The sequence below is a fragment of the Prionailurus viverrinus genome, chromosome D1, assembly GCF_022837055.1.
Source record: "Prionailurus viverrinus isolate Anna chromosome D1, UM_Priviv_1.0, whole genome shotgun sequence".
In the NCBI taxonomy this organism is placed as follows: Eukaryota; Metazoa; Chordata; class Mammalia; order Carnivora; family Felidae; genus Prionailurus; species Prionailurus viverrinus.
In genome coordinates, this window is record NC_062570.1 from 64,756,768 (window position 1) to 64,781,136 (window position 24,369).

Here is a 24,369-nt window from a genome sequence, read left to right on the forward strand (position 1 = left end):
AGACACACAGGCATCCTAGCTCTAGGCCTTGACTCACCTCGCACTGTGGTTGGACTGCAGTGCAAGGGAGAGAAGTGAGCAGCAGCCTCTGTGAAAGTCTCTCCTACTGGCTGACCACACCCACCCTGGGTCCGGCTCCTTGGGTTCACATCTCTGCTCTATGTGACCTTAGATGATTGGTTTAACCTCCCTGGGATTTAATCACCTTGACCATAAAATATGGATAAATAATTCGATGTAGGTAAAGTGCTTAGGAAATGCATCATAAGCATTAGTTATGGTGGTGATGATCTGGACCATAACTGGCAGCTTTTGGTTACTCCAGAGCCACATGCCCACCATGATTCTGGTGGAGAAGTTTTTCAAGACCACGAGGAGGATAACAGTGGGTATGGTTACTCAAGGGTTCTAGCTGTTTGCAATTTTGTATAGGTACATCCCGTTTTTAGTCAATGTACCCAACATGCCCAACCATCCTATTCTTCAGTATAAGAGCTGGAATTCTATCATCTCTGACATCTGGCACCTGTGACTCCTGTCTGTCAGCTTCTTGGAGAGGCCCTCAGGCCTTTTTCCCAGCAGGGTTTAACAAGGTGACATCATACTTGCTTGCTAAAAAGCTTGCTAAAAAGCTCGTGCATCATGTAGAGCAGCACAGCCATTGGTAGCTCCCTGGTGGGCAGCAGTGTTTGGGGATCGCAGACTCCTCCCTGCATTCTCCCCTCTCAACTGATGTCACCACCTACTTCGCTGGGGGAAAAATAGCCACCCATAGATGAACTTCTTCCCTTCCCTCCCCTTCACCACAAAATGTAACTGTGTTCACAGCCAACATTTTCAACTTCTGTTTCATGGGCCAAGGCTAACTTGGGATCCTGTCCTCCTGACCTAGTCTGGTTCCTCAGCCGCTTGTGCCTCTGATCGTTTCTTCTCTCCTCTCTGCCCTGCCTGCTCGTCCATGTCCTTGGCAGAAAATGCTTCTCCTCTGTTCTTACAGCAAAACAAATCACGACTGTCTTTGGCCCGGTACTTGCTTCTCCAGGCTGCCTGATAACGTGTCTGCCTTTCCCCATCAGAAATCTTGAAACAGTGGGCTGAAAGCTTACCATTCTACTCTTTCCTGACCATTTCCAAACCCACTGCACACTGGCTTTGTCCCAAATGACTTGTCTCAAATTCCTTCTATAATGTTCTTACTGCCTCCGATTCCCTAGCAACTTTTAGTATCCATTTCCCCCAGGATTCATTCCCATTTGAGAATTTCATAGGGTTAACAGGATTCTTGTGACCAGAGAACCAGCTCCTCACTCTGGCCTTCCACCTAATCCCATGTTTTCCACCTATGGATCTTTCTCTCATGCCGATTTGACTGTTGGCTCCTCAGAGTGTCCAGACAGTCCAAGAAGCACTGGGCACTTACTTCTAATGTCTCCAGTCACAGCACGCTCTCCACCCCAGCCCCAGCACCTGATGCTACCCCTCTGTCCCTGAAATGTTATTAATAACAATGAGCCAGTGTGTCTGTTGGTATTGGCAAGATGAGGAAAGTGCACCACTCATAGAACCTCCTGTTTGTACTATCCCCCTGGCTTTAATGTCCTCCCTTCACAAGATACCAGCGCACTTACAAATGCCACTTCTCCTGCAGCCCAACACTGTCGGTCCCTTCTGTATCCAGCCACCTGATCAAGAGCTTGTAGTGGGGACCAAGCTTCTCCAAGGCTATACTTTTGGAACAAGATCTTAGTAAATCCAGTGCATTTCTTTCACTCCAGATCATCCTTAGGATGATCATTTAGGAGCCATCATGCACATCACACCAACTCCTTGATTAGGGAGCTTATAGGTAGATGGTCTTCACCATATCTTTTGTTTTCTGTGTTAGTCTGGGGGAAACCAGAGTGTCTGAAGGGTAGTTGATGGTCATGGCTTTATGGGTAGTCTTTATTAGGAAAACTTTCCAAAGATTCTGCTTTCCCATTTTCCTGGGGGAATTCCTTCATAGCTTTCCAAGCTCATTCAAGCAGTGACTCCACTCTAAAGCCTGTCTTCTCCCTTGAGGGTATAATCCATTTGTCCCTCTCCTGTACCACCACTGCTGGCTTATTCTATGACCATACTTCTCACATCTCCCTGTCAGACTACAAAGCTCTCTGAGGGCAGGGAATGAATCATTTGTTTAGCACAGTGTGGCACCTAATAGGTATTCAGGAATATTTGAGTCATTGAATAGATAAGTGAAGAAAGAATGTGTGATTACATGAACTTTAGTCGACCAACCTGTTTGCTATTTATGAACTTTGCTTTACTTTCCCTTGAAGGTGGGCATTTAGATCATTTGACAGTGACACCTCTACCAGCGACATTTATCCTCCTCTTAGATATAGTTGAAACCAGGAGGTGGAAGGCCTAAAGAGGTCAAGGTCAGGATAGGATTTCTCTTGTTGGACTCTGAGTAGTCAAGAAGCTGATTGCACTCCACTCCTACTGCATCTGGAAGAAACTTCTTTAACTCTGTGCCAAAGATTGTAAACTGGCTTGACTATTCTTTGCCTAGAAAAGGTGGAACTGGTCCTGGGAACAGTTGGTTTTATAATAACTGACAGAAAACCTTTAACTCCCTAACCAAAAAATCTAGGGAGACTTTCCTATTTAGAAGCACTCACCTACACTCCTACTGCTTGGTTCCCTTGGTGATAGGTAACCTGAACTATGTAACAGGAATTGAGTATTGCCTCATGACCAACTTTTTATTTTTTTTGGTCCGCTTATTTTTAAGGTCTACATTTTTCAAGTTTCTAAAAAGTTTGGTATGTGAGTGGTACTTCTGAGCTTGAAGTCTGGCCTGAGTGACTCTGACCTCTCTTCTGTGCCTGGCAGCTGTGACTCACTTAAAATTGGTTTTCTGGATTTGATAAAATCCTCTTGACTATGCAGCCTGGAAATACTACACATTTTCCCTTGTTTTCTTATTCAGCTAAAAACACGTCATCTCACATTCCTAATGACTAATGAAGGGAGAACCTTATCCAGTATGTTGTTCAAAATCTTCATGTATTTACAAGCAAGAGGCCATCATATAAAATGATCTGACCAGTTGGGACAGTATTTGAAATGTGGCCAGGATCCTGAGGGGACTGGAATTCACAGCTTATTAGAAGCACTGAAGGAAATGTGACTTTACCTTGTGAAGACTGCAGATCTTGGTATCAAAACATGGGGGGCAGATGTATTTTGGAGCCCAAGGCAGCAGCTCTGAGAAGTAGCTGTTGGCTCTGAATAACACTGTGATGGCTAGAGCTGTCACACTATACAGCCTTAGGATTTCCCCACACTCCATGCTTGCATGCCCCATGATACCCCCATGTGACCTCTTGTCTGCCCCACTTGACTGTTCTGGAACCAGCTCTTTCCCCATGTTCAGAGAAGTGAGGTGCTGACAGGAGGTCTTCTAGCCTGTACCAGTCAGGGGAATACTGTACAAGTGGCCTACCCAGCATTCCTGAGAGTGGACCATACCATATGCAAAGGGCATGCCGTTTTGGTAGAATCTGGCCAGGAGGAGAAAGAGTCCTCCTGGGGATTCTGCATGGCTCCTGGCCTTGGCATCAAGCACTCTTCTCCAGACCTCTGCAGAGACCTAACATGGCTCTTCCTTGGCCAAGCTACAATGGAGGGGCCAGCCAAGAGTGAGCAAGCATCATGGAATCTAACCAGCCACTAGAGTCAGAGGGTGATGGCTCTGGGGAAGCCGCCAGGGGTGATTTGGCTAGAATGCTAATGTTTAACTTAAATTGGACCTGACTTCCAGATTGGAACAGAAATAAAAATTCAAGTTTTTATGATTGGTGATTATCAGCTATTGAAATTCTCATTGCGCTCCTTTGTAATGTATGTAGTACATATTACTTACAGTATGTAGTAAAATGCTCACAAGGAAGAAAAACTTGTGGTCCTATAGATCTGACTCAAAGCGTGGGCATCTTTTCAGGGACGATGGAAAAGTGACACATCCTCAGCTGTTTACACCACAAGCATGATTCCAGAGCTCTTAGATAGCAGTGAGTTCTATGTTGTCACTTGGGCTTTTTTTTGTTTTTCTTTCTTTATAGCCTGAAGATATTTTGGTTATTGTTCCCCTGGGCTGTTTGTACAGATCTTTACAGATACTTCATAGGTGTCCTAATCAGAAACATTGCCTTTTTGTTCTCTTGAACAAAAAGAATGAATTAATTAAAACTGTCAGTACAAGGGATGAACTGCTTGTAACCGTACTTTGGTCTTTTAGCTTAAACAAAGCCGTTTAAATGATTTCCATATTTCCACCATCATTCAAAAGCTGTTTGTATTAGACAGGAAATATTAGAGCATCCCTCTATAAAGAACATTCTGTGCCTTTATTCCTGTAGATTTTGAGGCTTAATGACCTAACCGACCCTCTACATTGCTCTGTGAGGTATATTTTTTTCCATTTAAAGGATATGAAAACCTGAAATGAGATGACCTACCTAAGAGTACACATGGTTAGTACAGCCCTGCCTCCTAGACATTCGTAGCTGTCATTTTGCAGAGGTCATGCCTGTGTAGGAGGAGGCTATAGGAATTCTGCACATGCATATGGAAGCCCACAACAAAGTCTTCAGGGATCCCCAGCCTTGAATTCCAGATGGGCAAAGGGTGGGTGTGGGTACCCCAGCTCTTGGCCCCCCAGCTCCCAGACCTCACATTTGTATAGCATGTACAGACATGTCAGTCTTTCAATATAACTTCTTAAATGGCAGTTAGGTGTTTTCATGTTCTTATTACCCATTATTTATTCATTTCCCATTCACCCTTACATCTTTTAGCTCTACTTTACCTTCCTATTTATTGTTGTGTTTTAATTTATTTTTACTACCCCCCCCCACACACACACACCAGTTGATACCCATGGGTCTATCACATCTTGTATTATCTCCTGCCTTAACCTTCTTTCTCTACATGCGAACTAATGGAGGCCAACAGATGGTAGATAGGAAGTCTTCCATTTCACACATGAAGGAGACTGAGTGCCATTTTTATCCCAGTGCATCCCACAGACATACTCTGTGCCACACTGGCTTTCGCTAATGATCCTGGTATTAACTATATAGTTGGCTCAGAACTGACCATTCTTTCCTCAACTGCCCATTCAAGGAAATCAGCAGTAGGCAGAATTTCTTTGTAACTTAGTATTCTATCCAAAACACAGGAATTCTTTCTTGTTTTCAAAGGAGTAGATTTCGGTCAATTGATTTAGCACCTTTTGAGACAAATGCATGAGACTGGGCTGTCGGGTGCAAGCAACAGAAACTCAGTTTGAACCCAGTGCAGGTTAAGAGGGAACCAACAGGAAGGGCAGAAATCTCACTGCCTTGAGACCACGTGAATCTGAGATGAGAATGCCACCAGTCTCTTTCTTGGCTTTTATTTGTGTTTCCATGCATGTTGGTTTCTTTGTTGACTTCTACTGCAAACCAGCTGCTTCCACAGAATGAGGACATGGCTACTAACAAACGTAAGAACCTTCTAGCACAACCACTACCATTTTCTATTCCCAAGTTTAAAATTTCAGTTTAAAAGGATTCAACCATCCACGCTTTAGATCAGGTGGCTGGGAGGGGTGAGAATATCTCTAAGAAGGTGGCAGCCCTCACCTGTGCCATGTGGTTACAGTAAAGGCAATGGCCTAGCCTATTCTAGACAGACGGTAGATTCCAGGGTTCAGAAGAATTCTCTGTACTGGTCTTTTATTCCCCCCTGAACAAGAAAACAAGAGGGAAATTGACTAGTCTGGAGGGTTTTTTTGGTTTGTTTTTTTGTTTTTTATAACTAATAAGTTTCTTTTGGGGGCTCTAAATGTCCCCAGATAATCTCATCCCTAATTAAAATGCAGTGACCCCCAAGATATGGAAAGCCTATTTTATTTCTTGGGTCTGTTGGTATTCAGCTCTCTGTGCATGAGGAACTTACTAAGAGTAAGTGGCTTATTCACCAACCTTTGGGAGAGGTGGAGGCAGGACTCAGTCTAGATTAGACTAGTGTCCTTGTTTGGCCCAAACTTCCTTTTATGTAGAGACTATCCATGCTGGAATCTTGTCTGGTCAGTGCTCTCCTTCCTGGACACACACAGTCCTCTCTCCCGCCTCTCCCTGCCCTCCTAATCACTGAGACTGATTAACTTTTATGATCAACTCCATGAGCCCCAACCATAGAACAACCCACATGGCTGCTAAATCATCCTAAAGCCTCTCTTTTCCACTTCATAATGGCTTAGGAAATAGCCCCACCTTAGACTATTGATTGTTAGAGCTCTATACTATGCTTACCCAGCCCTAGAAGTAATAGCATTTGGGGTCTTCTAAAAATAGATCCATAACCTGCCAGAGTCAAAGTGCTGTGTTTTCTCTGTTCCTGAGGACTCACAGTAACATCACTCTCAAGGCCTCAGGAAGTCCTTGATCAGAAAGTTCTGGACTGTGTTTCATATTTGCCTTCAAGAGTTCTGGCTTTTAGAGGATGGATTTCCCAGACTCTTGAGAGCAATGCCTTGATAAAGGCAAAGATGGTTTGGCTTCAATAATCTTGGCTAAAGTTACTCAGTTATTGACAACATACATACAAGAAGAATTCCCCATTCTGTTAAGTTCTGTGATACGAGAGAGGGAGCATGTTTCACTGTGACATTCAGTCAAGATTCAAGAGGACATGGAAATGTCAATCTGTACTTGCCATTTCACCTCCATAGAGTACACAGATACCTTGCTTCCACACAGTATCTCTTGGTCCCACACAATGTACCAAGTAACTAACCTCAGTTATAGATTCAGGAACATCTCTGTAGCAAATTTGAATGAGAAGATCCATTTTTCTTCTGTCACATTTGTAGAAATAATAAAACAAAAGAGAAAATCAAATTGATGTATATCCTACCTAGTAGTACATGAGCAGTCTTTTAGATCTAGCCTAGGGGCTAACCTCATTAGTTGAATATAAATAAGAAATATTTCGTTTTTACTCATCAATAGTGTGAGCATCCTTGATAGAGTAGAACAGGGTAGAACTCTCCTTTAAATTCCCCTGCCATGCCAGAGTGTGGAGGAATAGAAATTTAGCATGTAGCACCCTTCAGAATTTGACTTGACTGTCTTCCCTTGGTTGGTTGCCAGCATGGGTCTCTCAGTCCAACCTCAGGTGTGGAGAGCTGAGCAGCGACTCTATCACTGATTTACTCCTAGAGAACATGGACAAGAGTTTTCAGAGACACCCAAACCTGAGTCACTCAGGGACCCAGATCTGCAAATTGATCTGAGTCTCCTATTGCAATTCCACTGTTAGAATTAGGGAAACTGGCATACCCTCTGATTAAACAAGCTCTTCTTAATTTTTAAGATTTATTCATTTTTGAGAGAAACCAAGCATGAGTGAGGGAAGGGCAGAGAGGAGAAAAAGACAGAATCTGAAGCAGGCTCCAGGCTCTGAGCTGTCAGCACAGAGCCCAATGCAGCTCAAACCCACAAACCACCAGATCATGACCTGAGCCAAAGTCAGATGCTTAACCTACTGAACCACCCCAACACCCTACAAACTCTTTTTAAAGTAGGACAAGACATAACTGTGTCCTAATTCTTCTTTTTTTTTGTTTTGTTTATTTTGAAAGACCGGGAGAGTAAGAGTGAGGTTGGGACTGAGGGAGTGAGAGAGAATCTCAAGCAGGCTCCATACTCAGTGCAGAGCCTGACGTGGGCTCAATCTCACGAACCACGAGATCACCACCTGAGCTGAAATCAAGAGTCAGATACTCAACCAACTGAGCCACCCAGGCGCTCCCCATCTCTCTTTGAACATGTTTCTGAATAATTGGAATGACATTTTCATAACCACGTGTCTTTTATGCTATAATGAAATCCTCACCTTCGGCTGATGAATATTGGCATTCAACAAGATAGTTCTAAAATAATCCTCTTCTTGGTTCTGTTCTCAGATGCTTTTCAGGCTCTTCAAGTGGAGATGGTGTTTTATCCTGGTCTGTGCCTTTCTAAGGGACTGCAGTTTTCAAGATCTCAATCTTTTCTGTATTGTGAAGACCTGGCTCTTTATGTCAGGAAAAGCAAAGAATGGTGATACTGCAGACTTCTGTCTTAGGATGTTATCTCCATCTCACTGCTGTTTAATACTTCTTGAAAGCTTGCTAGAGAGCAGAAGTGATTTTGGTAGACTGAACAAGATAGGAAGATGCTCTATTACTCTAGAACCACGATTTGAGACAAGGGAGGTGCCTTTCTGCCATGAGGATTACCATCACGTGGACCAGCGTGACTGCTGGGGGAGAGGGTGTGCCCCTCAAGGCTGCTATGAGAGGAAGCAAGTACCAGAAACCACTGTTGTTGGTACTCAGTGTTCCTAGATCTTAAAATGTATTTTAACTATTCAAGAAAATATTTGAGCTTCTTACAAAAATGTTTATGGATGAAGTAAAATCCCACCTTGACCGAACCTCCCACCCCCAGCTTTCTGTAGCCCAAACACATCCCCAGGAGACAGCACTGTTCTGAGTTGTGTAGCCTTCCAGACACTTGGTCTATTTATTTTCATACATCTGCCATATACCCATGGAGCTGTGTAGTACTGTTTTCTAATACCACACTGTATGATTCGTTGGATCTTGCTATTTTCACTCTCCAAGATACCTGATATTTTTGTGATGGTTCATAAATATCTACCTCATGCTCTGAAATGCCACAAATTGTCCACAATATGGATGAGCCATAGTTTTTCTAGCCACTCCTTTATTAATGGACATTTAGGTTCAGATAGTGTTTTAAAACTTACTTTAAGTGAAATTTCATAGAGTCTCAATATCTAAAACAAAATTTGTACTTGATCTCTTTAATTAACCTACAACAGAAAATTAATTTCCCACATAGTCAGTTAGGCAAAATATCCACATATGCCTCGTTCATACATTTGGTGCCTCAGTTCCTTCGTTTGCAAAATGGAATCAAAATAATATTCATCTTACAGGATTATGGAAGTATTAAAAGAGTTAAGGCATGTAAAGTACTGTCAATAGCACCTGGCTCATGTCTAGTACTATATAAGTGCTTGCTATAGATCTGCTGTCCTTTGCTTGGGCCACATTGCATTGGTTCTCCATTGAATTGCCTTGGCCTTTAGCCTATATGATCCCTTAACCTTTGATCTATTTAGAGGGTATCATAGCAAAGCAGTGAGTTCTCCTGGGCTTTGTTTACTATGAGGATATCATCATGGATATTGGGATGTTTATCCCATTGCATAGAGTCTCTGAAAATCTGAAAGTTTCTCCATTCTGTAGGAATAGTTCTGTTTCTTCCAGTTTGACTTTATTTACCATATTCATCTTTTTCCTTCGGCTGCTAGAGTGGATCCAGATTCGTTTTTTGTTTTGTTTGTTTGTTTGTTTTTTAATCTACTTCTGTCATCTGTTATAGACTCTGTGGCGTGCATTTTGGGTATTAACTGAACTTATGGCATCAACTTGCTTTTTGGCCAGTTAGTAAAAATAGCTGTGCCTCTGGGTGATTGTATGGGTCCTACTTAGGCACAGTGGTGTGGTGGCTTGCTGCAGTCTTCCCTTTGGTCTTCTCTCCTTCACCTCCTGCTGGAGAAATGGCAGCTACCAGGGGTGGGTGGTCCTATACATGTGTCGACTTTGGTAGTGGGATCAGACGTGCACAGCTTCCCTTGGGTGCCTGGGTCCTTTTCTCGCTATTCCCTGAAAATCACCATCATGTGAGTTCTTTGACAGAGAAGCATTTGACCTGCTGTTAAGAATTATTTTCCTCTCGTTTTAGGTTCTGAGAATACTTCGGTTATAATTATATCCTTGTGTACTAGTCAGAGTTTGACCATATGAGGACCAGAATTAATGTAGCAACAATAAACTGCCATGAACACAAAGAAGTTGTTTGTGATTGTTAAGGCCCTTTGTCTCTGGTATGAAAGAGCTTCCACAACCGTGAACAAGATGCGCACTGGAGAGAGGCTGGAGTGAAAGGCAGTGGTGCCGAGGCGGGTGCTGCAGGCCTGGCTAGCCTGGGGTTGGCAAGCCCATTCTGAAGGTTGGAATGTGGGGAAATGGGCTCAGGAGAAGGGGCCCACCTCTCGGCCTGGGTTCCTCTCTGACCCACTCCTTTGCAAACCATGACTTGCCTCTGGAATGAAAGACTGCCTCATAAACTTCAGAGCATTTACTCCTCTGGACTAGCCCAGATTCTGATGATTGTCACTTCCCCATTTAGCAATCAGATCTGCTTTTTCAGGCTGCCAAGCCCCTGAATGGCCTACCCGGGGCCTCTAGGTTTCTGTCTTCCTTTAAGCATGGAGGAAGGGAGTGTTGGTGGCATTGGGCCAGCTCAGTCACATTAGCAGCCACCTCTCTCCCTCTTCCCTGCCTACAACCAGGTCAGATACACCCAAAAAGTGACTGAAGCCTCCTGTCTCTTGCTCAGAGCATTTTATGAACTCTGCCTCCCATCTGCCATTGTATTTCTTCTCCCTTTATGCTGTTTTCTGGTTTCTGGATCTCTCTGTTTCCTGTTAGTCCTTTGAGGCCCCTCTGGCTATCATTTGGGGTCTTCTTGGGATGTTTCATCTTCCCCTGTAGTGTGAGAACCGAGAGAAGTAAGCATGCAGCATGCCAGCCTGGCCTGCTAGAGCCCTTATGAAGGGGAGGGATTGGCCACTCCTGGAAGGCATGTGTGAGTGGATGAAGGGCCTTGTGGCTGGCGTCGCCCATCCTCTGTGCTCCCTGCGGTGCTCAGGATGGGCCTCCATGCCGTGAGGTGTGCTTTGGGTCTGGAGAACTCTGGTGTGAGAGTTAGGAGAGACCGAGATCTGTGCGGAACTTGTTCCCACATAGCTCCTTGGTGAATGGTACCAGCTCCCCGGCCTCCTCAAAGAGTAGCCTCATTGCCGTTGGTGCATCTGGCAGGCTGTGCCTCCACCTAAACCAGACCCAACACGCCCAGTCAAGTCAAGCACCACTGGGTCTGGAGTTCCTTTCAGGCCTTCCTGGCCAAGGGTGAGGTCATCGGGGTGGGGGGATGATTTTGCCAGCTTTCAAGGCGCACCTTTCAATGGTCCTCCTCGTAGTAGTTTTGAAATCCTGTGGCTTCCTGTTTAGGTGGGTGGTTTTGCACATGCAACCAGCATGTGCTATCCTCACAAATTACACACTTCGTTTTAAAGTTGGTAAGATGTTTTCCCAACCTTTTAAGTGTAATTCTTTCCCCCCCCCACCCCCTTTTTAGTCCCAGGTGAATCACCACGGTGCTGCTAGTAATGAAACGTACCAGGAACGCTTGGCACGTCTAGAAGGAGATAAGGAGTCCCTCATTTTACAGGTGGGTCCTTTTTCATGGGAAACGGCTTATCCTGTTACCTCCGCCTCTGTAGGTGCCCTAAGTGGAAGGGAAGTACAAGAGGTTTTTTTTTCCCTGTTGGATTTATCCTGCTCCTGAAGTGTATATTGTTTTAAAAGACTTTTCCTGAAACAAAGCAGAAAGTCACTGAGGCCACAGTGAAACGCTGGACTGGCTTTCGGGCCGTGAATGTGTTCCTTTACTCATCTTGTACTACTGAGCCTGTACACTGGAAGCTCTGTGGCCAGGCTGATGAATGAGGCCCTGTCCTCTAGGAGCCCAGGAATCTTCTAAGGGAGATAAGATGTGTCCTCATGTCTCTAATAAAACAGCCGTGAGTAATATGGATGTAAGGTTGGATGCTGACAGGATCAGGCCCAAATCGTCTGGAGCTGGATCTAGACTGATCACTCTGAGGCCAAATCCCCTGGAGCTGGTAACATGGGCTAATGAGCCTTTGATGACTTTCTTGCCTCAAAGAAAGGAACTCCAAAACTTGTTATGGAGAAAGATAGTCAAAGGAACATTTCAGTTCTGAAAACTCCTGTTCCTTGGCAGGACATGAAGTTGAGCATTCTTACATGAGGCCTTTTGTTGCAATAGGGGCTCTTTGCTGTGTTCACTCTCAAACGCATAAGTCAAGCATTTGTTCAGTGCCTGGTATGTATCAGGCACTGTGATTGATGATTTGGAGGATCAGAAAGGACATATTCCAGTCTTGGCTCCTTCAAAATCGTGAAGCGTGGTAGACAGGGCTGGTAGTGTTTTGGGAGAGGGGGCAGGGTAGGGTTCTAGAACCCTCCACTGTGGGCTTTAGCTTAGAGCACTGGAATTAAGAGGCTATTTGGCTTTTTTTCCTTCTATTTCATCTTATTCATCTTATGAATGTAAGAGTAATGAATGATTATTTTAGGAATTTTGGAAGTCAAAAAGAGAGTTTAACATTTTGGCCTTTTTTCCCTAGCCTTTTCTTTTTTCCCCGTCCCTATTTTAAATAAGCTTGGGCCAAATGTGCAATTATATAATTTATATCTTTTTTTCCCATTAATTTGTTAATTAAAAAAATATTTGAGGGGTACCTGGGTGGCTCACCTGGTTAAGCATCTGACTTCGACTCAGGTCGTGATCTCATGGTTCGTTCATAAGTTCAAGCCCTGCATCAGGCTCTCTGCTATCAGCACAGAGCTTGCTTCAGATCCTCTGTTCCCCTTTGTTCTCTGCCCCTCCCCCTCCCATGCTCATTTTTTTCTCTTTCTCTCTCTCTCAAAAATATATAATAAACATTAAATATGTATATGTAAGCGACTACAATTTGGCAGACACTAATTTTAGGTGCTGGGGTTGCAGCCGTGAAGAAAATAAACTAAGTTGCTGTTCTTACAGAATGTGTGTGTGTGTTTTGGGGGGCGGGGGGGTGTCTCTCCAATAAACCAATACATAAAAGGTTTCTGACAGTGATAAATCCTATGGAGAAAAGGAAAGCAGGATAAGGATTATGTAGTCAGGGAAGACCTCCCTGATAGGAGTCCTGAAGCAAGCTAGGGAGGAGGGATCCCCGTGGATGCCCAGACAAGCACATTCCAGGCAGGGAGGCTGGCCCCGCACACACCCTGAGCAAGGAGTGTGCTTGGTGTATAGGATGAACAGCAAGGGTCTGTGTGGCTGGAGTTGATGACCGTGATGAGATCTGGTGGGGAGGAACTACCTTCAGAGAGGTAGGAGGGGGCAGATTATATAGCACATTATATCGCACATATTTTGAGGGATGTGTAATTTGAAACTCCATCCCAATGACGCAATTGATCAGAGTTTCCAATTTGAAATTTTGTGGCAAAAAGTATGAACTCACAAACCTTTGAACCAGGAACCTTTGTGGCTGAAACCACACATTCTGTTTAAAGGTACACAATTTAATAAAGTCCTCTGTGATAATGTTCTCTTTGGCATTCACAGTTTTGTTTTAAACCCTGAATCCTTCTTCACATTCCGTATCTCCCTCTCTCTCTGCCCCTCCCCACTCACACTCTGTCTCTCTCTCAAAAATAAGATAAAATATTAAAAAAAAATTTTTTTAAACCCTGAATCCTTGAAGAATCCTTATTTCCAGTCCTAACATACATGGGAAACTAATCACAGAAGTCAGAAGTGGATCCTAGTGGTTTCTATTCCAGGAGCTTGTGAACAGCCTTTCAGAGCTGCTCATAGGTGACCACCCTGTTTGTAGTGACCCATGGAGCCGGTTAGACCCTCAACATGGTAGAGCCTTTTGCTTAACTTACAAGGCAGCTCAGCCAGACTGAATTAATTCAATCACTTGGCCCAGAATGTTTTCCTAGATCTACTTGGAGAAGAACGAGGCAAATCACACATAACAAATTACTTTGTTTTCATAATACTTAAAACACACACACACACACACACACACACACACACACACACACACACAATCTTCTGTGCTCACTTTGGCAGCATATATACTAAAATCAAAATCTTTTATATCTTCATCAGAATGTCATTTTTTTAAGACAAGGATTTTCACCCCCTCCCTTTTTTTCCACTTCTGTATTCCCCACAGTGCCTAAAATTATGCCTAGCACAGAGTTAGGGACTCAAAGTATTTGTTTTTATTGAATAAAGGTCACCTTCTAGGATCTTTATACAGTTGTCCCAATTTTCTGTGCCTCTCTCCATGATCTTTCTACTGAGTATTCAAGTTTGTAAGGAAAAAAAAAAAGTTTTGTAAAGAGCCCGTAGCCCTGCATGTCTTGAGTCTTACACACAGCTGAGCTACAGGGCATGGAACGCTGGAGACCACATATTCATGTGGGTACCACCAGCGCATGGCCCTGAGGTGTGGTGCAGATGATATGTGTTAATCCTCATAATAAGATTAACCACAACGCAACCTTCCCAAACAGAAACTCTGAAACCCAGGGAGCTCTGAAAGGCCACCCTCTGGATTCCTACCCCTTTGAAAGTAGAGCTAGTAGCTATAAAAGGCCAGGACTGTTGAGAGTGTTGGGTCATGAGGATTGAAAAAACCACCACGAAGGTTTGTGTTCAAGATGGGCCTAACTGGCAGAAGGCACCTGTTTTTGATTATAACTGGAATATTTGTACACTGTGTATCAACTCCAAGAATAGGTTTCAATAATTCATTATCCATTTGGGAACATAAAAATGAAGAGCTTAAAGTAGCAGTATTCATTTGGGGTTTTTTTTTTTTCCTTTGTAAAGGGAGCTTTGTAATTTTTTTTTAATGTTTATTTTTGAGAGAAAGCATGAGTGGGAGAGGAGCAGAGAGAGAGAGAGAGATAGGGAGACCCAGAATCCAGGCCCCAGACACAGGCCCCAGGTTCTGAGCTGTTAGCACAGAGCCTGACTCGGGGCTTGAACCCACAAACTGCGAGATCATGACCTGAGCCAAAGTCAGATGCTTAACCAACTAAGCCATCCAGGTGCCCCTATAACTGATAGTTTATTTAAACGCTCATAAGTGAATTACATTAACTCCTTCTTCATGCTCCAGCTATCATTCCTTTACAGACTGAGAAATCATTTAGGATAATCTATATGTAAATGACAATGACTCAACCATTGGTTGAAAACCAAAAGTGTCTAAAGGATCTTAATTTACCAGTCACTGATTTCTTTATTTGGGGAGGCCATCCATTCTCTTTCTTCATCTTCCTGCTCTGAGGCACCTTTTTAATAAAAGGGAGGATCTGGGGGCAGTTTGCTACTAGAGCAGACTATGGAAATCCTCCATATGTAGTTAGGGTATAATTTAAAGGACTTCCTATAAATGGATCTTTATTAATCCCAAGAGATCTTCTCCATGATTTTTAGAAAGACGACTTTCCTGCCACTCTATGTGCAATGTGGCATGTGTGTGTTATGACTTAGAGTCATGTTTTGGCCTGTAAAGCACAAAAACCTTTCTGGAGCCAAGTTTTGTCAGTGCTAATACATGCCCTTTACATCCCACATTCCTTAATTGCTTCAGAACACTCGCCTGATAGGTGAGCAGCCCTCACACCCTTATGAGAGAGGTAAGGTCATTGGTTAGTTTCCCCAGGAGTTTGGATTGCTCTTCCACATGAGGTGGCAGAGCCCTGGCCTGCCGGCGGAGATATGCCTTGAGGTCCGGACTGCCAGAGCGAGCTCTGTAAGAGGACTAAGGAGCGGGAGTCCAGCCCGGAGGCAGCTCTCCTGACTGCTGGGTATTTTTCTCTGGAGTGTGTCAAGAGCAGGAAATGTGACAACGTCAGTTAGGCAATGGCAAGGTAAGAAAACAGCTGGAGTTTTCTCCATCCAGGACACTCACTCCCCCCACCTGCTGCCCGCCAAAAAGAAAAGGCATTTTTATGTACGGATCAGTAGTATGGTTTCCCAGCAGTAGGTGAGCCATTTCTGCTCCTCTACCGTTGCTTTATTTCTTGGGGCAGGTGAGTGTCCTCACAGACCAAGTGGAAGCACAAGGAGAAAAGATTCGGGACCTGGAGGTGTGCCTGGAAGGACACCAGGTGAAACTCAATGCCGCCGAAGAGATGCTTCAACAGGTAAGGGCGTGAGGGCTGAAGGCCCTGGGGTTATAACGCAGCTCATGTGTTAAAAGTCGCTGTGTCCAGTCACCGCTCTCACTACTCACTCCCCCATCCTGCCTGGAGGTAGGCTGGGCGCTCTGCGTGAGGTGTTTGTACAGCAGGTGAAACTTGCCCCAACTGAGCTTTGCAGGGAGGGGCGAGAAGGGCTGGCCTGAGAGGAATAACCTGTTGAGCTGGTTAGACAGATTCCCAGGTGGCACTTGATCTAGGCAGGTTCAGGTTCAGGGGCACCGTGCTGACAAAGTCACCCTTCTGACACCAGCCACAGCTTGACTGTTGGCGGCATCTGGGGTTTGAGGAAGTTGGTTAGCTTCCTGCGTGCCCCCTTCCCACCTCCCTCTTCCCCTCCCAGTTTGCGTAGTCTTCTTTGATAAAATGTATTACACACATAATATTTTAATGTAATTTAATTGCTGTCAACATGAAAAATGGAGCTGTTCTCATCCCATTCAATTAAATCTCGTAAATGTCTTGTTTCCTTTTCATCCTCCTTGTCATCAGGTATAGGTGTAATTTACAAAGCTCTCTGCACACCACAGATACGATTTGCTTTTCTGATTTTGTATGCTTAGCATCAGAATGAAGTTTTTTCCATTTTTAAATCTTACTGTATACTACCACTGAGAGCCTTTTTTTTTTTTTGAAGGGAAAGTAAAATAATCATTTTTCTACCCTTGAACAATTTTACCGTATGGTAAATGATGAGCTGAATTTTTAGAAAGGGGTGTTGAGTTTTTATTCAGGCTTTTCCAAATCTTTTGAGAGGCTGATTAGAAATTTTATGAAATCTATCAAGATGATCTAATTTCCTTGAATGGTTCTTATAGTTACAGCAATTTTAGGAAACACACACACACACACAAAAAAACTTCAATCACGGTTTATGCTTTGGAGCTCCTGGAATAGTCCTTGTTGCATGGGAGGTGCTCATTAATTATTTAAAGAATGACAGTCCATTAACATGCATGGGTTCAAGTAGATGGCTGCTTATATGTAATCTTTCCCCCAGAGCTTGAATGTTTTTTGTTGTCATGATCAGCATAAAATTCAAATAGCATTTTGATAGAATGGTAATGAACACAGGCTTTGCATTTGACCTTTGGTCTTAGGAGAAACGTTTGCTTCCAAGTATTTCTTAGTTTTTAGTGCATTTCAAGAACTTTTTTTTTTTTAAGTCAGTACTTCTGTGTAGATGTCCTCAACTAGATGGAACTAGTTCCAACAGCTCAGAAGCCGTATGCTTTCTAGTTTGCTTTCTTTTCATCTCTGATTAATAAGTTACCACATTCGTGGCTCCATTTGATTTTTCTATTTAAATTGTGTGCATTTCTCTTGCTCATCCTATTCCCTGAGTAGCAGGAGTTGAGTTTATTTTTTTAAGCTGGGTCTTCTTTTTGAAAACCAGGAAAGAAAATGGAAAGCTCTCTAAGGGCGGGAAAGCATTTTCACAAAGAGTGATAGAGGTGTGGCTTTGAGGTGGGGATGGAGTATTGCAAAACCCCAGACAGAGAACAAAGAAGATTTGAATGTGGAAGGGAACGTGTCTGGAGAATGTCAGGTTGATGTTTCAGGAAGGCATTGCCTGGTGGCAGTCCCCGGGATCGGAGGTCAGAGCATGGCTGCATTTGGTGCCTGAGCTACCTGACCACCTGTCCCGGCTGCTCTTCCAGGGCTGACCTACACCCCTCTCTGTGCAGTGGTTCTGCTCCCTCGTCAGCGTCTCTGGGTCAAGGAGTCTGGTGTTGGTTCCCATCTCCACCTGGTTAGGCTGTCTTGCTCTTCAAACATCCGCCCATGGACTGGATTTTAGACTTTTGAAAAAGTCTTAAGATCAATTATCTTTTGTGTTGTGGGTGAGGTATCAGGCCTGTGGTTCGTGTGTGCCACAGAGGTGGATGTCTTGGCTTGGTATATTTTGGAGTGTGGTAGGTCTTATTTGTCACCTCTCAGGTTTAAAGATCTTCCCTTGAACTTACCCAAGTTATTTTTATGCTCATAACGTTCACTGTGTTCCCTCCATCTTTCAAGGATAAAACGAAGGGAGTGTGGAAGACTCCTCTTTGGCACCTCCTGAGTTCAACTCACGGGACTTATTTGAGCCTCGGCTCCCACTTGTGTGTTTGCTGGGCTTGGTGGTACCTGAGCTGGAGACGTTTGGGTTCCCAGCTCTGAAGCTCAAGTTGAACCCTCTGTGGCACATGCCAGTCCTTTCCTGAAATCTGCTTGATGCTGTTTGAAAAGGCACTTCTTTCTTGCCCCACGGTGCTGAGGTAATGCCGTCTGTAGCTTACAGAATGTTATGCATGTGTCCTCTGAACTGAGGACAGGCAGGGACTTGCTTTTCTGATGCTGATATCCTGGACCGCAGGGCTCTTGGCTTCTGGTGGTAGGAACTAGGAGGACTCCCAGCCCTGAGGAGGAGGAGGGACGCAAACAATTGCCTCTTTTTGCCAGCCCTTGGAGACTATTCATGCTCTGAGCCAAGCCTGGCCTCCTGCTCTGAGGCCTGCGGAGCTCTGAGTGAGGCCCCTTCCCAATCAGTGTGAGGCCTGGCCTTCTGACAACTGCCTATTGACGCCACCGCCCTTGGGTACGCCGTCCCTGGGAGCACTACGCCTACGCATGGAGTGGCCTTGTCTAAAGGAGGCACTTGCTCCCCGCCTTTAGCTGACTGCCCATGTAGGCCCGGTGCTGTAAGATAGTCTCATTCTTCACAGCAGGTGGGAAATCCAGATTTAAAGATAAGTCTATTTTTAAAGCATTGGCAACTAATTTAAAGGGAAAAAAATAAATACTGTGTGAACCACACCATGCATACCTGCAGGCCAAGCCTGGTCCGCAGACCTGTAGTCTACAACCCCTGCTCTAGCCTCTAGCCCCCTCCACTGGCTGGAATAGCTCCTAGAGGACTTAAGGAAACCCAAACCCAACCAGTATAGCCCATGCCCTGTGCTTACATAGGCTCCAGCAACCCCACTGAGCCATCTCTCTCCACAGCTGCTTTGTCTGCCTCCCTCCAGCAGGAGCCCAAGAGGGGAGGGAGTTAGCACCCCTCAGCCTGTCCCTGCTGAATGCTGATCTCTCAGGTCCCATCTGTTTTCTTCTTTGCATTAACCCATCTGAAGAGCGTGAATGAAGGCCTTGGGGTTAGAGAGGCAAGCCAGAACCAAATAGTATTAGCACCCGCCGGTCTATGTGAGCAGCACATAGGTGCTGGACGCATTTGAGGGTAAAATATTTTTGCAGCCCCCTGCAAAATTCAGGGTGGCAAAGGGGAACTTCTGAGCCTCTTTGGGGACTGCCTCTGGAAGCACCTACTCAGGGATGGTCTCAGACTCCCTGAACAGGTGTGGATTTTCCAGGAAATCCATAAATGGGTCTCCAAGAGGCCGCAGCCTAGGTTTGTTTTCATAGGTCTGGGACAGTCTGGCCTGGGTACAGAGCTCACAGGGCTGACCTCTGCCTTCTGTATCCTAAGCAGGTCAAGGCATTGCCTACCAGCATCTCTGAGAGCTGCACCCCTGGGCTGTCTAGAATTAGCACCCTGAGAATATAGGCGTGGACCAGCCATATCCTTGTTGTAACTAGCTCAGACTGTGCTGGCGACAAAATCTACACCACAGGGCGGGTTCTCCATGGCCCTGCTGATGCATTGAGGTCCCTGGTGACTTTTTCTAAAGTGGCCTCTGGAGTCTATTAGGGCCCTGCACAGCAAACTTCTCTGCCTCTGATTGTTGACCCTTCTCCAGAGGATGATGACTTTGAGGAAGAAGCTGATGCTACTTAGTGGATAATAGACTTTATACAGAGCTGACAGCCAAATGGAGCACTTTCCAGAGACTAGCTGTTTACAGATGTAATCAATGTCAAGAGCAGAAACAATGTTCAGTGTCAAAAAGAGGACAGGCTAGGAGAGCCAAATGGGGAGGAAGTAAAGGATGCAAACTTCCTTGTGAAGAACCCAAACTTTGGGGAAATCCTGAAGGACAACAGCTTCGATTTCAGACCTCCCACCTGACCTAGAGCCCCAGGTGTTAGGCATCCTCATTGTTTTGGCTATCTTTCAGGTGAGGTGTGGAAAGACAAATTTCTGGGATTTGGAGTCAGTCTACGTGCCTTTCTGTTGATCCAGGAAAGTTGTCAAACCTGTGTTCTTATATAGTGAGAACAGGGATGATCATATGGGCTCCATATTGCCCGCTTCTTAGAGCTGTTATTTCAGTTTTGTTAAAACCGAACTTTCTCACAAGTCATCAGTTTTAAGATCTTGAGCATGCACGGGGCGCCTGGGTGGCTCAGTCGGTTAAGCGTCCAACTTCGGCTCAGGTCATGATCTCACAGTTCGTGGGTTCAAGCCCTGCATCAGGCTCTGTGCTGACAGCTCAGAGCCTGGAGTCTGTTTCAGATTCTGTGTCTCCCTCTCTCTCTGCCCCTCCCCCACTCACGCTTTCCCTCTGTCTCAAAAATAAATAAAAAAAAAGATCTTGAGCATGCGGATTAAGGGCCTAAGATACCCAGTTCCTGCCCTTGAGTTGAGTGAAGGACAATGTGTCCGGGTTTATGAACTCAAAAGTGTCGTCAGCACCTGGCAGATAAATTTTCCAAGAGTACCTTTAAAGGGGTATCTCTGTCTCAAAAAGAATAGTAAACAGAGCTATGTACCCCTGATTCTGTGGAAGCACGACCCTGTCTCAGAGGTGAGACACCTGATTTGTGACTGAAGAAAACCAGGATTTGCCAGTTCTTCCCCAAACCTGCCCCCTGGGAGATGTAGGAGCCAGAAATAACTGCTTTCTTCAAGCTGATCTTATTCGACGTTGAATCTCCATACCACCATGCAAAGTAGGTGTTCTTTGTTCACGGATGAGGGGGCTGAGGTTCCAGAGAGATGGTTTCTGTAGTGGGGGCTGAGTCTGGACTCGAACCCAGGTTGACAACAAGCCCCTCGCTGCAGTGTTACTCATGAAGGCGGCTTTCTGGCACAGCCTAGGCCTCTTACTTCAAAGAGCAAAGGGATGCATTTTTTCCTTTCATGTCTTTCCATGGCCCCTTCCTTCACTCTGGTTTCAGATTGCCAGTCTGGCTCCAGTCCTCTGTCATTGGTCAGTAACTCCCTGGGTCATGTTCCACACTTAAAAAGATGGAAGTAATTGCTTCAAGATGTGGCCCTTCAAGGAGAGAATAAATTGAAAGGCCACTTCTTTTTATCAGCTCCAGTCTCAGACTGAGCTTTGGAAAAAGGAAATGATGGTTTTCTCTGAGATGTAAGTTTTTTTTCCATCTCCAGGAAAGGAGATGTCTTTGCCCTTCTGGAAGAGGTTACTGGTAGTGGTGAAGTGAGAGGGGTGAGTGATGATTTTGTTCATTGGTTTTTGTTTTTTGTTTTTTTCCCCTAAAGTTTCATTACCTAGTTTCATGGTTTGTAGTAACAAAAATCACCTGCCTCATGTACCACCCACTCCTCTCCCCTTGCTGTCTGTCCCTAGGCAACCCGGAAACAATTGGGAAAGCAGAAGTTAATGCAGCCTATGAAACCTGTCCCCCTTCTCTCCAGCCCCCTGTCTCCCCACACCTCACCTCCCCCCACATTATGGTAGCTGCATGATTCAGAGAGACTCCCAGCTAGATCTACCCTGTAGGTTGGAGCAGGGACCAAGCCTTGCCTTCATGCTCCAGACAAATGGGCTGGATCCAGTCTTTAGGCTGAGAGCTAGGGATCCAACAACCTTTCTCTTAAGGGGTAGACCGGAGTAAAAGAAGCTAGCAAAAGAGACAGAAGAAAAAAAAAAAAGATCAGGAAATTGGAAGGAAGGATGGGATGGCCAGTGTTATCTTACACTGATCAGTGGGTGAAGAGTTAAATGGTTGAAAGCTGAGAAGTACAGGTTGCGTCTGAAAGTTGGGACATTGGTCCCCAGAACCAGAACTGTTTGTGTGCCCTACCTGGTGAAGGCAGAATCTGGGTTGCAGGCATCCAGACAGGAAAGTGAGGAAGAAGAGGCAGCAAGGGTTAGATTATTCTTTCTAGAACTTGACTGGGAAGGGGTGAGGGAGGGGATGAGGAGAGAGTGCATTCATAGAAACAGTGCACACAGAACATGCATTTGCCTAGCGAGAGCACAAGAGAGTTGATGATGGTTGCTTAAGGGGAAGGCAAGGTCAAGAGGGAAAGTTCTTTTGAATGTCAGAAATTTGATCATGTTTATAGCCTGAGGAATGGGAGCTGATGGTGAAAGAGATTAAATGCCTGTCAGAGTAGATGATTAATGGTCCTACCCTTGCGAAGCACAGACTGGGTGGGAACTTCCTCACAGTCAGGACAGAGGTGAGGGGGAGCCGAGGACCATGTGAGTAGTCGTCCTTCGTCCTTCAGACTTACTGGCTGGAGGGAGAAGCCGGACCAGAACTCAGAGATCACAGCCAAACACTAACGATTGACCGGGGAGGTAACTTGAAAGCCTGAACATCAAGCTATGTGGGTATGGCATGAAGTCTAGAGACTGAGAGATAGTCAGCAATGGGAAGGAGGGTCAGATGGGGTAATTCCAGAGCACACTCTGGAATCTTTGTGTCCTTGAACATATGCTTTCTATGTGCAACCTGGAAACTTACTAGGCTTGAGAGTGGTTCTTAAAGGTGAAAGAACCCAACATGAGACATGGACTTGCTTGCTCTAAGACATGGATTTAAGAGACATGAATGAGAGATGATTCCAGGAGATTTTGAAAAAAGGGATGTAAGCTCAACAAATGAACAGATTATTTTAAAATACCTTTCCGGGGGTGGCTGGGTGGCTCAGTCAGTTAAGCGTCTGACTTCGGCTCAGGTCATGATCTCATGGTTCACAAGTTTGAGCCCTGCATTGGGCTCTCCACTGTCAGCACAAAATCTGCTTTGGATCCTGTCTCCCTCTCTCTCTCTGCTTCTCCCCTGCTTGCATGTACATTCTCTCTCTCTCTTTCCCTCTCCCTCCCTCCCTCCCTCCCTCCCTCTCAAAAATAAATATTTAAAATACCTTTTCAGTATGCAGGAGAGGTTACTTGAGGAGAAGAGGAAGACAGGGTAAGGTTTATGGCTGGAGGAGAATGGGAAAGATTTGGAACAATCTCTGAAAGGAACCAACCAGAGATGAACGCAAGGGTGCCAGGCGGTATTGGAAGATCAGCTCTAATTAGATAGCGTAAATTTGTATGGAAACCAATTGGCATCATCAAGTGTCTTTTACCAGCAATTTTCAGGCCACAGGGAGTAGAAACATAGACAAAAGACTTTGAGGTTTGGCATGGACTGGGCTCTGGTAAAGCAAATGCACTTTAGGTCTAAGGGTAGGGATGAACTGGAATGAGGAATTTTCTGGTGCAGATATGATACACTTGAAATGAACTCAGGTATAGAATGGATAAGGAGGCAAATACTACTTAAGGGAAGTTTATTAACTAGGAAAACAGGTAAGTATTGGCCACAGTAGAAGAAATGAAAGATTGTTTGAGTCTGTAAATGGGAAACTTGAAAGGTTAGAGGACTGTGGCCAAAGGAGACTGTATCAGAGCTGAAGATTTTAGAAGCAGAGCAAATGCATTCTGGATAAAGATGATGGCTAAGATGATGGCCATCCTGCTGAGAAACTGAGGCAAGGTGGAAGCAAACCTGTTGGTGTTGTGCTCAAGAAAGGTGAAACCAGAGTGGATATTGGAAGACTAACAAGGAGGGAACAAGGATGTTGAAGTTACTGAGGAGAAGGAATGTGCCCAAACTAGGTAGAGAAACCATTGCTCAAAAGAAAAAAGCCCTGAGGAAAATGAGAGACTGTCTTGGGTTCTGGATAAGTTGTCTTGGGTTCTGGGATGTGCTGTAACTGAATGGCACCACTTTAGAAGAGGAGGGCAGATGTAGATGATCAATAAGGACAGTAGTGGTCTGGAAGCATGTCCAGTAAAGTTGGATTGTCGAAACAGGATGGACTCCACTTGAGATGACTGGGAAGGGTATGTGATAGGCTGCAGAAGTCAGGATTCAGTTTATGCTGGAAGGAGAAGGAACAGTTGAAAAGGTAGGGTAAACCTTCTTTAGACACATATGATAGAGAATATAACACGTAATAGTGGCTGGGAACCATGTGTACCTGGAGATGGAAAGTGGAGCTGGACTGGATGAGCTTGTTGAAGGCTGATTTTGAATTCAGGGAGTAGGACAGTACTTACCAATGACAAGGATGAGGGGTAAGGACAATGAAAGGTAGAGGCATATGCTAATAGGTATAATAGCTGGAATATAATCACTAATAACTGGAACTCCCACTTGGGATGTTAGTGTAACCAATTGGAACCCTGCCGTGACCA

At 44.8% G+C, this 24,369-nt stretch overlaps 1 protein-coding gene across 14 annotated transcripts in view; it reads left to right on the forward strand.

The window, feature by feature from the left end:
• Positions 1-24,369, forward strand: part of PPFIBP2 (PPFIA binding protein 2) — a 157,935-nt gene that overhangs the window by 67,705 nt on the left and 65,861 nt on the right. For 9 of the 14 annotated variants that reach the window (XM_047876792.1, XM_047876794.1, XM_047876793.1 and 6 more), the window contains 2 exons: positions 11,313-11,405; positions 15,872-15,985. The exons of 1 other annotated variant lie outside the window; for it this stretch is intronic. In XM_047876792.1, the coding sequence (XP_047732748.1) occupies positions 11,313-11,405; positions 15,872-15,985 (207 nt within the window). 4 more of the 14 variants (XM_047876804.1, XM_047876802.1, XM_047876807.1 and 1 more) reach the window with 4 other exon arrangements.